We start from the raw sequence: 15,780 nt of genomic DNA, 5'->3' as shown, positions 1-15,780 counted from the left end.
GCTAGGTGTTAGGGATAGGGTACTAGGCGTTATAGACAGGGTGCTAGGTGTTAGGGGTAGGGTGCTAGGTGTTAGGGTTAGGGTACTAGGTATTAGAGATAGGGTGCTAGGTGTTAGAGATAGGGTGCTAGGTGTTAGAGAAGGGTGCTAGGTGTTAAGGTGCTAGAGATAGGGTGCCAGGTGTTAGAGATAGGGTGCTAGGTGTTAGAGGTACTAGGTGTTAGGGATAGGGTGCTAGGTGTTAGGGGTAGGGTGCTAAGTGTTAGGGGTAGGGTGCTAGGTGTTAGAGATAGGGTGCTAGGTGTTAGAGATAGGGTAGTAGGTGTTAGAGATAGGGTACTAGGTGTTAGAGATAGGGTGCTAGGTGTTAGAGAAGGGTGCTAGGTGTTGGATATAGGGTGCTAGGTGTTAAGGTGCTAGAGACAGGGTGCTAGGTGTTAGAGATAGGGTGCTAGGTGTTAGAGATAGGGTGCTAGGTGTTAGAGGTACTAGGTGTTAGGGATAGGGTGCTAGGTGTTAGGGGTAGGGTGCTAGGTGTTAGGGGTAGGGTGCTAGGTGTTAGAGATAGGGTAGTAGGTGTTAGAGATAGGGTACTAGGTGTTAGAGATAGGGTGCTAGGTGTTAGAGAAGGGTGCTAGGTGTTGGATATAGGGTGCTAGGTGTTAGAGATAGGGTGCTAGGTGTTAGGGGTAGGGTGCTAGGTGTTAGGGGTAGGGTGCTAGGTGTTAGATATAGGGTACTAGGTGTTAGGGGAAGGGTGCTAGGTGTTAGAGCTAGGGTGCTAGGTGTTAGGGTGCTAGGTGTTAGGGGTAGGGTGCTAGGTGTTAGGTGTTAGGGATAGGGTGCTAGGTGTTAGAGATAGGGTGCTAGGTGTTAGAGATAGGGTGCTAGGTGTTAGATATAGGGTGCTAGGTGCTAGAGATAGGGTGCTAGGTGTTAGGGTACTAGGTGTTAGAGATAGGGTGCTAAGTGTTAGAGATAGGGTGCTAGGTGTTAGGGGTAGGGTGCTAGGTGTTAGGGATAGGGTGCTAGGTGTTAGAGATAGGGTGCTAGGTGTTAGAGATAGGGTGCTAGGTGTTAGATATAGGGTGCTAGGTGCTAGAGATAGGGTGCTAGGTGTTAGGGTACTAGGTGTTAGAGATAGGGTGCTAAGTGTTAGAGATAGGGTGCTAGGTGTTAGGGGTAGGGTGCTAGGTGTTAGGGGTAGGGTGCTAGGTGTTAGGGGTGGGGTGCTAGGTGTTAGAGCTAGGGTGCTAGGTGTTAGGGTGCTAGGTGTTAGGGGTAGGGTGCTAGGTGTTAGGGATAGGGTGCTAGGTGTTAGAGATAGGGTGCTAGGTGTTAGAGATAGGGTGCTAGGTGTTAGATATAGGGTGCTAGGTGCTAGAGATAGGGTGCTAGGTGTTAGGGTACTAGGTGTTAGAGATAGGGTGCTAAGTGTTAGAGATAGGGTGCTAGGTGTTAGGGGTAGGGTGCTAGGTGTTAGGGATAGGGTGCTAGGTGTTAGAGATAGGGTGCTAGGTGTTAGAGATAGGGTGCTAGGTGTTAGATATAGGGTGCTAGGTGCTAGAGATAGGGTGCTAGGTGCTAGGGTACTAGGTGTTAGAGATAGGGTGCTAAGTGTTAGAGATAGGGTGCTAGGTGTTAGGGGTAGGGTGCTAGGTGTTAGGGGTAGGGTGCTAGGTGTTAGGGGTGGGGTGCTAGGTGTTAGGGGTAGGGTGCTAGGTGTTAGGGTACTATGTGTTAGAGGTAGGGTGCTAGGTGTTAGGGGTAGGGTGCTAGGTGTTAGATATAGGGTACTAGGTGTTAGGGGTAGGGTGCTAGGTGTTAGAGATAGGGTGCTAGGTGTTAGGGATAGGGTACTAGGTGTTAGAGATAGCGTGCTAGGTGTTAGGGTAATCTCATTCCCAGACACTTCCTGCCTAAATGCGCGATGAGTCTGGTAGACCATTAGCCAATACAGAAAGCCGGGAGACGCTCCCAGTGGATAGGCAGTAATTGGCTTAATCTACCAACCAATCATCTCCCATAACACCTTCCCACTAACTCTCCCCACGCCTCATGGTCGTGTGATTTGCTAAAATTAACCAATGACAAATACTTTGATCAGAAGGTCATTCACATATAATTCTATGGTCACTCCCACTAAGGCCAACTTTGAATGGATGAAATCCCATGCGTGAATGGTTGATATCCTACTGTGTGCAATAGCCTGGGGACAAGGTTACGGTTAGGTTGAAATGGGAGACAGAGACAGCAACATCTATCTTAACAAACCAGACCCCCCCCCCCCCCCCCCCCACACACACAAAATAAGAGATGAATACCTTGAGTCTGTGAGCAGGCTGTGGAGAAATGAGAGAAAGGATTCATGTCTGTAACCAATATGACTTTAGAAACAGGGTTTAGTCTGTTGCATTCAGAACCTTTAGGGCACCACCTTGAAAAATAAGAGAAACAGTGGGGCAAAAAAGTATTTAGTCAGCCACCAATTGTGCAAGTTCTCCCACTTAAAAAGATGAGAGAGGCCTGTAATTTTCATCATAGGTACACTTCAACTATGACAGCCAAAATGAGAAAAAAAATCCAGAAAATCACATTGATCAGAAGGTCAAAACATCACTGCTCTAGAGGAGATCTGCATGGAGGAATGGGCCAAAATACCAGCAACAGTGTGTGAAAACCTTGTGAAGACTTGCAGAAAACGTTTGACCTCTGTCATTGCCAACAAAGGGTATATAACAAAGTACTGAGATAAACTTTTGTTATTGACCAAATACTTATTTTCCACCATAATTTGCAAATAAATTCATTAAAAATCCTACAATGTTATTTTCTGGATTTTTTTTCTCATTTTGGCTGTCATAGTTGAAGTGTACCTATGATGAAAATTACAGGCCTCTCTCATCTTTTTAAGTGGGAGAACTTGCACAACTGGTGGCTGACTAAATACTTTTTTGCCCCACTGTATGTAGAAAACCTGGGTCTGGCCCTGAGGCACTTCAGTATTGTCCCCCCCCCCCCCCCCCCCCCCCATCTCCCCTCTCTCTCCCCCTCACTCTTCTTTCCCTCTCTAACTGAACAAGGCCTGGAACCCTAGCCAAGGGTTGTCCTAGAGAACTACATTTGTAAACTCAGCAAAAAAAAGAAACGTCCCTTTTTCAGTACCCTGTCTTTTAAAGATAATTAGTAAAAATCCAAATAACTTCACAGATCTTCATTGTAAAGGGTTTAAACACTGTTTCCCATTGTCACATTCTGACCATAGTTCCTTTGTTTTGTCTTTGTTTTTAGTGTGGTCAGGGCGTGAGTTGGGGTGGGCAGTCTATGTTTGTTTTTCTATGTTGGTTTTTGTGTTCGGCCTGGTATGGTTCTCAATCAGAGGCAGGTGTCGTTAGTTGTCTCTGATTGAGAATCATACTTACGTAGCCTTTTTCCACCTGGGTTTCGTGGGTGTTTATTTTCTGTCTTTGTGGTTTTCGTTCGTTCACTTTATTGTTTTTGGATGTTCAGTGTTCAGTGTGATTTATTAAATATTTCATCATGAACACCTACCACGCTGCGTTTTGGTCCTCCGATCCTTCTCGCTACTCTTCCTCAGAAGAGGAGGACGAGATCCGTTACACCCATGCTTATTCAATGAACCATAAACAATTAATGAACATGCACCTGTGGAACGGTCGTTAAGACACTAACAGCTTTCAGAAGGTAGGCAATTAAGGTCACAGTTATGAAAACTTAGGACACTAAAGAGGCCTTTCTACTGACTCTGAAAAACACCAAAAGAAAGATGCCCAGGGTCCCTGCTCAGCTGCGTAAACGTGCCTTAGGCATGCTGCAAGGAGGCATGAAGACTGCAGTTGTGGCCAGGGCAATAAATTGCAATGTCCGTACTGTGAGACGCCTAAGACAGCGCTACAGGGAGACAGGACGGACAGCTGACCATCCTTGCAGTGGCAGACCACGTGTAACAACACCAGACAGGTCCTCACCAGACATCACCGGCAACAAAATCGCATATGGGCACAAACCCACCATCGCTGGACCAGACAGGACTGGCAAAAAGTGCTCTTCACTGACGAGTCACGATTTTGTCTCACCAGGGGTGATGGTCGGATTCGCGTTTATCGTCGAAGGAATGAGCGCTACACTGAGGCATGTACTCTGGAGTGGGATCGATTTGGAGGTGGAGGGTCAGTCATGGTCTGGGGCGGTGTGTCACAGCACCATCGGACTGAGCTTGTTGTCATTGCAGGCAATCTCAACGCTGTGCGTTACAGGGAAGACATCCTCCTCTCTCATGTGGTACCCTTCCTGTAGGCTCATCCTGACATGACCCTCCAGCATGACAATGCCACCAGCCATGCTGCTCGTTCTGTACGGGACTTCCTGCAAGACAGGAATGTCAGTGTTCTGCCATGGCCAGCGAGGAGCCCGGATCTCAATCCCATTGAGCATGTCTGGGACCTGTTGGATCGGAGGGTGAGGGCTAGGGCCATTCCCCCCAGAAATGCCTGGAACTTGCAGGTGCCTTGGTGGAAGAGTGGGGTAACATCTCACAGCAAGAACTGGCAAATCTGGTGCAGTCCATGAGGAGGAGATGCACTGCAGTACTTAATGCAGCTGGTGGCCACGCCAGATACTGACTGTTACTTTTGATTTTGACCCCCCCCTTTGTTCAGGGACACATTATTCCATTTCTGTTATTCACATGTCTGTGGAACTTGTTGAGTTTGTTTCAGTTGCTGAATCTTATGTTCATGCAAATATTTACACATGTTAAGTTTGCTGAAAATAAACGCAGTTGACAGTGAGAGGACGTTTCTTTTTTTGCTGAGTTTAGTAGTGACATTTGTCCCGTGTTAGGCAGGTTCATTTGATATCAAAACATTACTGTCCCGTGTTAGGCAGGTTCATTTGATATCAAAACATTACTGTCCTGTGTTAGGCAATGTGAAGTCCTCATTCTGTATAGGAGAAAAACAATGAAGATTCTCTCTCCCCAACGGCTTTATTGGGAAACATATGTTTACATGAAATAGATAAATAAACAAAACATTAACGGTAAACACTACACTCACAAAAGTTCCAAAATAATAAAGACATTTCAAATGGCACGTGTTGTAACGTTGTGTAAATAGTTAAAGTACAAAAGGGAAAATAAATAAACATAAATATGGGTTGTATTTACAATGGTGTTTGTTCTTCACTGGTTGCCCTTTTCTTGTGGCAACAGGTCACAAATATTGCTGCTGTGATGGCACACTGTGGAATTTCACCCAGCCTCAAGTCTTCTTGGGTATGACGCTATTATCTTGGCACACCTGTATTTGGGGAGTTTCTCCCATTCTATGCAGATCCTCTCAAGCTCTGTCAGGTTGGTTGGGGAGTGTCGCTGCACAGCTATTTTCAGGTCTCTCCAGAAATGTTAGATAGGGTTCAAGTCCGGGCTCTGGCTGGGCCACTCAAGGACATTCAGAGACTTCTCAGGAAGCCACTCCTGTGCTGTCTTGGCTGTGTACTTAAGGTCGTTGTCCTGTTGGAAGGTGAACCTTTGTCCCAGTCTGAGGTTCTGAGCGCTCTGGAGCAGGTTTTCATCAAGGATCTCTCTGTACTTTGCTCCGTTCATCTTTTCCTCGATCCTGACTAGTCTCCCAGTCCCTGTCGCTGAAAAACATCCTCACAGCATGATGCCACCACCATGCTTCACCGTAGGGATGGAACCAGGTTTCTTCCAGACGTGACCCTTGGCATTCAGGCCAAAAAGTTCAATCTTGGTTTCATCAGACCAGAGAATCTTGTTTTCATGAGAGTCTTTAGGTGCCTTTTGGCAAACTCCAAGAGAGCTGTCATGTGCCTTTTACTGAGGAGTGGTTTCATCTGGCCACTCTACCATAAAAGGTCTGATTGGTGGAGCGCTGCAGAGATGGTTGTCCTTCTGGAAGGTTCTTCCATCTCCACAGAGGAACTCTGGAGCTCTGTCAGAGTGACCATCAGGTTCTTGGTCACCTCCCTGACCAAAGCCCTTCTCCCCCGATTTCTCAGTTTGGCCGGGCGACCAGCTCTAGGAAGAGTCTTGGTGGTTCCAAACTTCTTCCATTTAATAATAATGGAGGCCACTGTGTTCTTGGGGACCTTCAATACTGCAGAATGTTTTGGTACCCTTCCCCAGATCTGTCCCTCGACACAATTCTGTCTCAGAGCTCTACAGACAATCTCTTCGACCTCATGGCTTGGTTTTTGCTCTGACTGTGGGACCTTATATAGACAGCTGTGTGCCTTTCCAAATCATGTCCAATCAATTGAATGTACCACAGGTTGGACTCCAATCAAGTTGTAGAAACATCTCAAGGATGATTGATGGAAACAGGATGTACCTGAGCTCAATTTGGAGTCTCATAGTAAAGGGTCTGAAAATGTATGTAAATAAGGTATTTCTGTTTTTATTTAATTATTTCTAAAAACCTGTTTTCATTTAGTTATTATAGGGTAGCGTGTGTAGATTAATGAGGTAAAAATAGGAATTTACTCAATTTTAGAATAAGGCTGTAATGTAACAAAATGTGGAAAAAAGTTAAGGGGTCTGAATACTTTCTGAACTCTCTCTCTCATTCCCCTTAATGGAAAATCTAATATAAACATTAACCAACATGGACAACCCAGTAGTGTTTAGTATGCCAAAACAGTTCTCAAACACTTGACTAGCATTCTAATGACAGAGAGAGAGAGAGAGGACACAGAGAGTGAGAGAGACACACAGAGAGAGAGAGAGAGAGAGAGAGACACACACACACAGACAGACAGACAGACAGACAGACAGACAGACAGACAGACCAGACAGACAGACAGACCTAGAGAGAGAGACACACACAGAGAGAGAAACAGAGAGCGAGAGAGACACAGAGAGACACACACAGAAAGAGACACACAGAGAGAGAGAGACAGACAAAGAGAGAGTGTGAGAGAGAGAGAGTGAGAGAGGCTCGCCTGGGAAGCAGCAGGTCATCGGAGTGAATAGACTGAATGCCATAAATCCATGAAGGTGGGGAGGGAATCTGAAAGTGTGCCTCGGAAATGGCACCCTATTCCCTATGGGCCCTGGTCTAAAGTAGTGCACTGTAAAGTGAATGGGGTGGCATTTGGGAGGCAGCTGAGTCACATAGAGAGTACTCTGTTCAGTTCTGCAGGGAGGAATCCAACTTATCTACACGACAGCATCATAAAATCACTTGTTATACAGAGTTACAAGCGGAATCAATGTTGTGTTAGTGGTCGACTTGGGCTGTAGCTCACTAGAACTGAGTACTGCCCCCTCAAATGTTCTACCGCTTGACTTCCTGCACCTCTTCTAGAATATTAGCTTAAAAGTGTTCTAGAGTTCCTGCACCTCTTATAGAATATTAGCTTAAAAGTGTTCTAGAGTTCCTGCACCTCTTATAGAATATTAGCTTAAAAGTGTTCTAGAGTTCCTGCACCTCATATAGAATATTAGCTTAAAAGTGTTCTAGAGTTCCTGCAAATATAAACAGTTACGGCAAACAAAATGTGTACCGGCACCTATTTTAGTCAAAGTCAAAAACTGCCTTCTGTTTGTGTCTGAAAGAAACCAACCACATATCCTTCTCCTCAGGGACATAAGGTCAGACTGTGAGAGTGCGACTCAGGCTAGTTTCACTCACTATGAGCCAAAGTCTCTCCATTCTCAGAGAGCAGCTGATTCATGCAGTCCTGGAGTCAAGTCATGCATAGGACCTTCGTCCTGTTCCCGGACTCAACTTCAACAAACGCTCAAAAACAACTAGAGATGAGCCTGTAATCCAACCAGTGGGCTCCTCGGTTCTGTGGGTGTAACAGGGGGCTCCTCAGTACTGTGGGTGTAACAGGACTCCTCAGTGCTGTGGGTGTAACAGGACTCAGTACTGTGGGTGTAACAGGACTCCTCAGTACTGTGGGTGTAACAGGACTCCTCAGTGCTGTGGGTGTAACAGGGGACTCCTCAGTACTGTGGGTGTAACAGGACTCCTCAGTACTGTGGGTGTAACAGGGGACTCCTCAGTACTGTGGGTGTAACAGGACTCCTCAGTTCTGTGGGTGTAACAGGACTCCTCAGCACTGTGGGTGTAACAGGACTCCTCAGTACTGTGGGTGTAATAGGACTCCTCAGTACTGTGGATGTAACAGGGGACTCCTCAGTACTGTGGGTTTAACAGGGGACTCCTCAGTATTGTGGGTGTAACAGGACTCCTCAGTACTGTGGGTGTAACAGGACGCAGTACTGTGGGTGTAACAGGACTCCTCAGTACTGTGGGTGTAACAGGGAACTCCTCGGTACTGTGGGTGTAACCGGTCTCAGTACTGTGGGTGTAACAGGGGACTCCTCAGTACTGTGGGTGTAACAGGACTCAGTACTGTGGGTGTAACATGACTCAGTACTGTGGGTGTAACAGGACTCCTCCGTATTGTGGGTGTAACAGGGGACTCCTCAGTTCTGTGGGTGTAACATGACTCCTCAGTTATGTGGGTATAACATGGCTCCTCAGTACTGTGGGTGTAACAGGACTCCTCAGTACTGTGGGTGTAACAGGGAACTCCTCGGTACTGTGGGTGTAACCGGTCTCAGTACTGTGGGTGTAACAGGACTCAGTGCTGTGGGTGTAACAGGGGACTCCCCAGTACTGTGGGTGTAACAGGACTCAGTACTGTGGGTGTAACAGGACTCAGTGCTGTGGGTGTAACAGGACTCCTCAGTACTGTGGGTGTAACAGGACTCCTCAGTGCTGTGGGTGTAACAGGGGACTCCTCAGTTCTGTGGGTGTAACAGGACTCCTCAGTTCTGTGGGTGTAACATGGCTCCTCAGTACTGTGGGTGTAACAGGACTCAGTAATGTGGGTGTAACAGGACTCAGTAATGTGGGTGTAACATGGCTCCTCAGTACTGTGGGTGTAACAGGACTCAGTACTGTGGGAGTAAGAGGACTCGTCACTCATAACAAACTACTGTGGAGGTTCAGAGAAACATTACACCGGCTGATTTATGTGCAAAAGTGTCTAATATTACTGCAAAATACACCATTTTATATTTATAACTTTTTATAAATTCCTCAGTGTGGTTTTGTTTCAGATTAGCAAAATATTATCTCTGAGAGTTCGGAACTATTTTATTTTATTTAAATTTCAATTTAAATCATGCTCCTTCAAATTTTACCCCTGATTAACCCTCCTGTTGTGTTCTTTTCATGTTAATTAATTCTGTGTTCCCTGTTCAAAATGACCACCCAATTATAGCGGATTATAAATCCATAATAATACATATATTGTCACCTAATGTTGTGTTAGGTCTTTTTTATCAACTTCAGTTCTTGTGAACATTACACGTTTTGAACTTCTATTTGCTATTCATGGCCTGTGGGCCTCATTGACCTGAGCTCACACAACACATTTTTGAGTAAAAATAAATAATGTATGGATTATTTTGACTATAAGAAATACTCAGATGAAACATATTGTGCTGTTTATCACAGACTACCTTGTGTCAAAGTTTAACAGGGACTCTCTCCTCCTCACCAGTGTCATGATCAAAGATATGACCAAGAGCCTCACATACAGTAAGTATATCGTTTGGTCATTGTGCTGCCACAGAATGAATTGTGAGCAAGGCCTCAAAAAAAGCTTTATATACCAGAGCTGTGAGAAAAGTTCTATATATTATTGAAACAATGTTGCGATTGTTTATGAGAATGCCAGCAGGTGTGGTTCCCGTGGGGGGAAAGATTCTATTGGGGAAAGGTTCCCGTGGGGGAAAGATTCTATTGGGGAAAGGTTCCCGTGGGGGTTGCCATGGAAGCCAAGAAGGGGAGTGAGGTGTGTGTGTTTACACGTTCAAACACACATGCATGTGGGGGTCTGGGAGAGGAAGTGTGTCCATCTGATGAATGGTCATGTGGCTGAACTCAATTGTATACACTAATTCTAGTCTCACCCATTCATTTCTAATGACCGGTCGGGAACACCACGGGTGTTCAAAAGTTAAATAAAACACCCAAAATGTCATTAAAATCATCAACATGTATTTTGTGTGTTCAGATGCCCTGTGTGGACAAAGTCATGGAACCTTATGACAATCAGATTAAAGGAACTACATTTTTTCAGAGAGAGAACTTGTAAATCGGTCCAATTCAACCGGAAGGAACTACATTTTTCCAGAGAGAATACTTGTAAATCGGTCCAATTCGACCGGAACACAGCAGGAGGGTTGAAGATGCATTGGGTCGATGACAATAAGTTACTTTGAGGCTTTATTTTGTCGCGCAAATGGTTCACTTCTGGGTTATTGCAGAGGCATAACCTAGTTGACATGGCTGGTTATTTAATACATTCATGATGTAACTTACCGAAAAATATTAATATGTTAAAATTATAACAAAATTACAGAACCATTCTCAGAAATGTAGTAAACCTAGATTACGGTGGCCTTCTGGAAAGAGGAAAACCCGAAAATAACACGCACTCTCTCTGAATAGAGATGTCACTTAGAAACCACAACAACATTGAGCACTCACCACTTTGAAGACACCTTCGACGTGTTTTGTAGTTAGGTGACAGACTGCCAGTTCGCTAAACAATCGCATAAATCTCAGTACTGGGTGTTTAACGTAGAACGTTGCAAGGCGGTTGTGGTGCGGCGACAGGAGCGCAAGTTCCGTACGTTCGGTCAATACTACTGCGCCCGGAAAACCCAACCCCGTCCGTCGGGGGAGGGGCGCATGCATGGTGCGCTTATAGGACTAAAAACTATAGATACAAGTTCGAAATAAAACAAGACACTATAATAATAATGGTGTTTATTAGCTTTGAGACATATAGAAAGGCTTTTCTTTTCAAAACATGACCAAATGAGCGACACAAATCTGCATAAAAGGATCGGAACTACGTGATACATTTATCACACAAGTATAATCTGTAAGCAACTTTCAATAGGCCTAGACAGCTAGGCTACATCTAATAAAACAAATAAAGATTTAAAACAGGATGTGATGTAATACCGTGTTTTCAAAATAAACATCTATAAAAAGGCACTTTGGTTTAATGATTTGCAAAGTGCTCTCTTGCGCTCCTGGCTTCAAGTTTTGTAAAAAAGAAAAAAAAATTGTGGCACATAAAGTTGACAGATTTTACAGACGTCTTTTTATGTCTGCAGTGTTCTAGATCATGGTAAATGACAACCACTGAAAATAGAAAAACAGAATAACAACGATACATTAGAACTGGAAAAACAACAACAACAACAACAACAACAACATAAAAGCTGTCTTTATGAGTTAATTAAGAGAGTAAGCTGACGGTTCTCACCTGATGGATATCCAATTCAATAGAGCCAGTATTAGCCGTGTCAATCTTCATGAAGACTTCTGCAGGGTTGAGAGAGAGAGAGAGAGAGAGAGAGAGAGATACAGGCATAAGAGAGTCTATAAACACACACTCTACCCTCTCAGAAGAGAGAAGTCTCCACATGAACCCGACACGGTAAGACAGGAAGAGAACGCTGACGACTTTCAGTTGCCTGGATACGGCTATGAATTAAAATATACATTATGACATATTTATACCCCATAAATCCTATCTTTGGAGAGTCAAACTGTCTGCTTGTAATCCTGAGCTGAAACGAAATAGATAAAAGAGAAGAAAAGCATACCCCCCCCCCAAAAAAAAGTAACCCACACATTAAAAAAAAGGTACAATCTGCAATATTTACTGCTGGTACACTCCATGGCCATCTCTCAGCTTTATTGGAAAACAAAGTGCTGCCTGTTTGGCTGAAAAACATAAATTCAGGATTGTGACTTTAAAACAGGACGCCGTTGTACTTACTGAACATCATCTCGAGCCGCATGATGCAGGCGACAAAGTTATCAAAGTCGATGGTCATGTCAGCCTCTCCATACCGAACAACCAGAATCTGGTGGATGGCGTTGTTCAGACTGAAACCTGGTGGGAGACAGAATATTACTGTGGGGTCCAAAAATGATTGACAGCCTTGATAAAGATGAGTAATAATAACTGAATTAAATAAACTATTCAAATACTAAGCTATATTTTATGCTTCAATTTGTTATTTTATACCAATACAATTGCTCAGAGAAGGAGATTTTGTTTAACAAGTAAAGATTGACATCCTTGAAGATTCTTATAAATACAATAGTGAAAAGTTTAATATTTGGTCCAATATTCATATTGTAGCACGCACTGACTACATCAAGCGTGTGACTCACTAAACAATTGTATTTTTTTCATTTGCAGGTTGTTTAGGTTGTGTTTCAGATTATTTTGTGCTCAATATAAATGAATGGTAAATAATTTAATACCGTACTGTATATACTGTACATTTGAGTCATTTAGCAGATGCTCTTATCCAGAGCAACTCACAGTAGACTTAGGGAAAGGGAAAGGGGGATACCTAGTCAGTTGTACAACTGAATGCATTCAACTAAAATGTGTCGTTCTGCCCCTGAACAAGGCAGTTAACCCACTGTTCCCCTGAACAAGGCAGTTAACCCACTGTTCCCCTGAACAAGGCAGTTAACCCACTGTTCCCCTGAACAAGGCAGTTAACCCACTGTTCCCCTGAAACAAGGCAGTTAACCCACTGTTCCCCTGAACAAGGCAGTTAACCCACTGTTCCCCTGAACAAGGCAGTTAACCCACTGTTCCCCTGAACAAGGCAGTTAACCCACTGTTCCCCTGAACAAGGCAGTCGAACAAGCCTTGTTCAGGGGATTGTGATACACAACCCAACCAAGCCGCACTGCTTCGCCATCCAACCCGGAAGCCAGCCGCACCAATGTGTCGAAGGAAACACTGTGCACCTGGCAACCTTGGTTAGAGCGCACTGTTCCCGGCCCGCCACAGGAGTCGCTGGTGCGCGATGAGACAAGGACATCCCTACCGGCCAACCCCTCCCTAACCCGGACGACGCCAGGCCAATTGTGCGTCGCCCCACGGACCTCCCGGTCGCGGCCGGTTACGACAGAGCCGGGGCGCGAACCCAGAGTCTCTGGTGGCACAAAATTCTGTTTATTTTATGTCCACAAACCTGCATCTTTCAAGGCCATCCTCATTTCAGGGGTACTCATGGTGCCAGAGTTATCCATGTCATTCTTCTTATAAATGGACTAGAGGAAGGAAGGGATGGAGAGAGGGATGGATGACGGTATGGATGACGGGATGGAGGGGGAATAAGGAAGGGTTATAATCAGATTGCACTGGGTAAAACACACACTACACTGTAAAATACCCTACACTGAACACTGTAAAAAACACACACACACACACACACACACACACACACACACACACACACACACACACTACACTATAAAACACACTACACTGAACACTGTAAAACACACTACACTGTAAAACACACACTACACTGAAACACACACACTACACTAAAAAACACACACTACAATGTGAACACTGTAAAACACACACTATACTGAACACTGAAACACACACACTACACTGTAAAACACACACTACACTGTAAAACACACACTACACTGTAAAACACACACTACACTGTAAAACACACACTACACTGAACTCTGTAAAACACACACTACACACACACACACTACACTATAAAACACACACTACACTGTAAAACACACACTACACTGAACTCTGTAAAACACACACTACACACACACACACTACACTATAAAACACACACTACACTATAAAACACACACTACACTGTAAAACACACACTACAATGTAAACACAGTAAAACACACATTACATTGTAAAACACACACTACACTGTGAACACTAACACACACACTACACTGTGAACACTAACACACACACTACACTGTGAACACTAACACACACACTACACTGTGAACACTGTAACACACACACTACACTGTGAACACTAACACACACACTACACTGTGAACACTAACACACACTACACTGTGAACACTGTAACACACACTACACTGTGAACACTCTGTAAAGTAAACACTCGTATATAGGCTGTCCATTCTTACACAACATAAATAATGCTGCATTAGCTCTGGTCCAAGGGGTTACGTGCAGCTTGTGGACGCTGAAAGTTGTACGTAAAGCCATGGACCAGAGCTACCACAGCAGTAACATGCACACTAGAACCTCACCAAGTATTTCTGGATCTTCTTCCACAGTGTCGCAAATTCTCCCAGCCCCAGTTGTCCGTTACCGTTGTCCTGTACGACGGTTAAGGCTCAACAAGTATCCGCACGTCAGCAAGCCCTTAGAAACCAGAACATTCCAAACTAAAAACTTTCATTAGTCACGTTGGGCCTGATTTAGTGTTGAGATGAGTGTGCCCAAGTCACTCATTGAGGTCAATGGGAGACTTGTGTCAAGTTATGCACAGTGTGCAGATCTCAAGCTAGAATACCATTCTAGAATACCATTCTAGATCTAGAATACCATTCTAGAATACCATTCTAGATCTAGAATACCATTCTAGAATACCATTCTAGATCTAGAATACCATTCTTTGTATAGACACAGACACAGTATATAATCATTGTGATGTAGCCATACCTAGGTTCAAATACATGTGTATTTGAGAATCTGGTACTTAAAATACCATTTTTTTTGTGTATTTGTGTATTTTCAGAAAACACAGCCCAAAACAATTAATTTTATTTAAGTATTTTAACGTTTTTTTCTAAAAAAAAACTAATAGTCGACCAAATTGTATTTACAATTATTTTCTCAAACTCTTTTCACATACCATTTTGAAATACGCACAGGAGTGTGTTTGAGTCGATGTATTTTCCAAATACAATTTCAAATATTAAACTACTTGTCTTTGCAAATAAAATACATCTGAATACTAACTTTGTGAAAGTACCTGAGACATTGTAAATAGTATTTAAACCCAGGTCTGAATCTAGCGGCGCTGTGAAGGCATGTTATTTATTTTACCTTTATTTAATTAGGCAAGTCAGTTAAGAACAAATTCTTATTTTCAATGACGGCCTAGGAACAGTGGGTTAACTGCCTGTTCAGGGGCAGAACGACAGATTTGTACCTTGTCAGCTCGGGGGTTTGAACTTGCAACCTTCCGGTTACTAGTCCAACGCTCTAACCACTAGGCTACCCTGCCGTTAAGGATACGTCCATGAGATTGACCATGACTCTGGCTGTTTCCAGGCTGAAGCCGTCCGTCTTTATGTCCGTTCCTGTAGAGGAGACATCACAAAGAGTTAGGACTTCTGCAGACTTCCACTCTACATAAAACAGTACGCAGTATGTACAGGAGAAATACGAATCATGACGGGAAAGAGAGCATATATAGCACTTCACTCACGTTTAGCTATGATTTTGTTGAGAATCGACTGGAGCTCAGCTGCTGAAATCTCCATGTCCTAGAAACAAGTGACAGTCACAAAAATTACAACTCTTATGTTTATTTATTTATTTATTTAACCTTTATTTAACCAGGCAAGTCAGTTAAGAACAAATTCTTATTTTCAATGACGGCCTAGGAACAGTGGGTTAACTGCCTGTTCAGGGGCAGAACGACAGATTTGTACCTTGTCAGCTCGGGGATATTTAAAAAAAAAATTTAAGATGGATTATCGCTCCTGATCAAAATGTCGTGAATGATAGATATTCATGTCATAGTCACGAGTCAACTGCATTACCCTCAAAAGTTACTTCAACTTCAACCGGTGAATGCTAGCGATGGCTAGCTATGCTAGCTATTCAGCCTGTCTTAATTAA

General features: G+C 43.8%; 2 protein-coding genes across 5 annotated transcripts in view; both read right to left on the bottom strand.

Moving 5' to 3' along the window:
• LOC110492801 (calpain-1 catalytic subunit) overlaps nucleotides 1-10,709 on the bottom strand; it is a 47,130-nt gene extending 36,421 nt beyond the window's left edge. For 3 of the 4 annotated variants that reach the window (XR_005036417.1, XR_005036418.1, XM_036945999.1), the window contains exons 1-2: nucleotides 10,557-10,709; nucleotides 2,325-2,342 (exon numbers count right to left, since the gene is read on the bottom strand). The gene's annotated coding sequence lies outside the window, so the exon portion shown is untranslated. The remainder of the gene's footprint in view (nucleotides 1-2,324; nucleotides 2,343-10,556) is intronic. The other variant, XM_036946000.1, reaches the window with a different exon arrangement.
• A 112-nt stretch (nucleotides 10,710-10,821) lies between these two features.
• Nucleotides 10,822-15,780, bottom strand: part of LOC110491235 (calpain-2 catalytic subunit) — a 40,692-nt gene continuing 35,733 nt past the window's right edge. Inside the window, exons 14-20 of the mRNA XM_036946001.1 lie at nucleotides 15,365-15,422; nucleotides 15,172-15,236; nucleotides 14,178-14,246; nucleotides 13,088-13,166; nucleotides 11,866-11,982; nucleotides 11,347-11,405; nucleotides 10,822-11,222 (exon numbers count right to left, since the gene is read on the bottom strand). Of these exons, the coding sequence (XP_036801896.1) occupies nucleotides 11,199-11,222; nucleotides 11,347-11,405; nucleotides 11,866-11,982; nucleotides 13,088-13,166; nucleotides 14,178-14,246; nucleotides 15,172-15,236; nucleotides 15,365-15,422 (471 nt within the window). The 3' untranslated portion in view covers nucleotides 10,822-11,198. The remainder of the gene's footprint in view (nucleotides 11,223-11,346; nucleotides 11,406-11,865; nucleotides 11,983-13,087; nucleotides 13,167-14,177; nucleotides 14,247-15,171; nucleotides 15,237-15,364; nucleotides 15,423-15,780) is intronic.

This window comes from Oncorhynchus mykiss, chromosome 16 (genome assembly GCF_013265735.2).
Source record: "Oncorhynchus mykiss isolate Arlee chromosome 16, USDA_OmykA_1.1, whole genome shotgun sequence".
NCBI classification, from domain to species: Eukaryota; Metazoa; Chordata; class Actinopteri; order Salmoniformes; family Salmonidae; genus Oncorhynchus; species Oncorhynchus mykiss.
The sequence above is the reverse complement of the archived record's forward strand: the minus strand, read 5'-3'. Positions and strand labels throughout refer to the sequence as shown.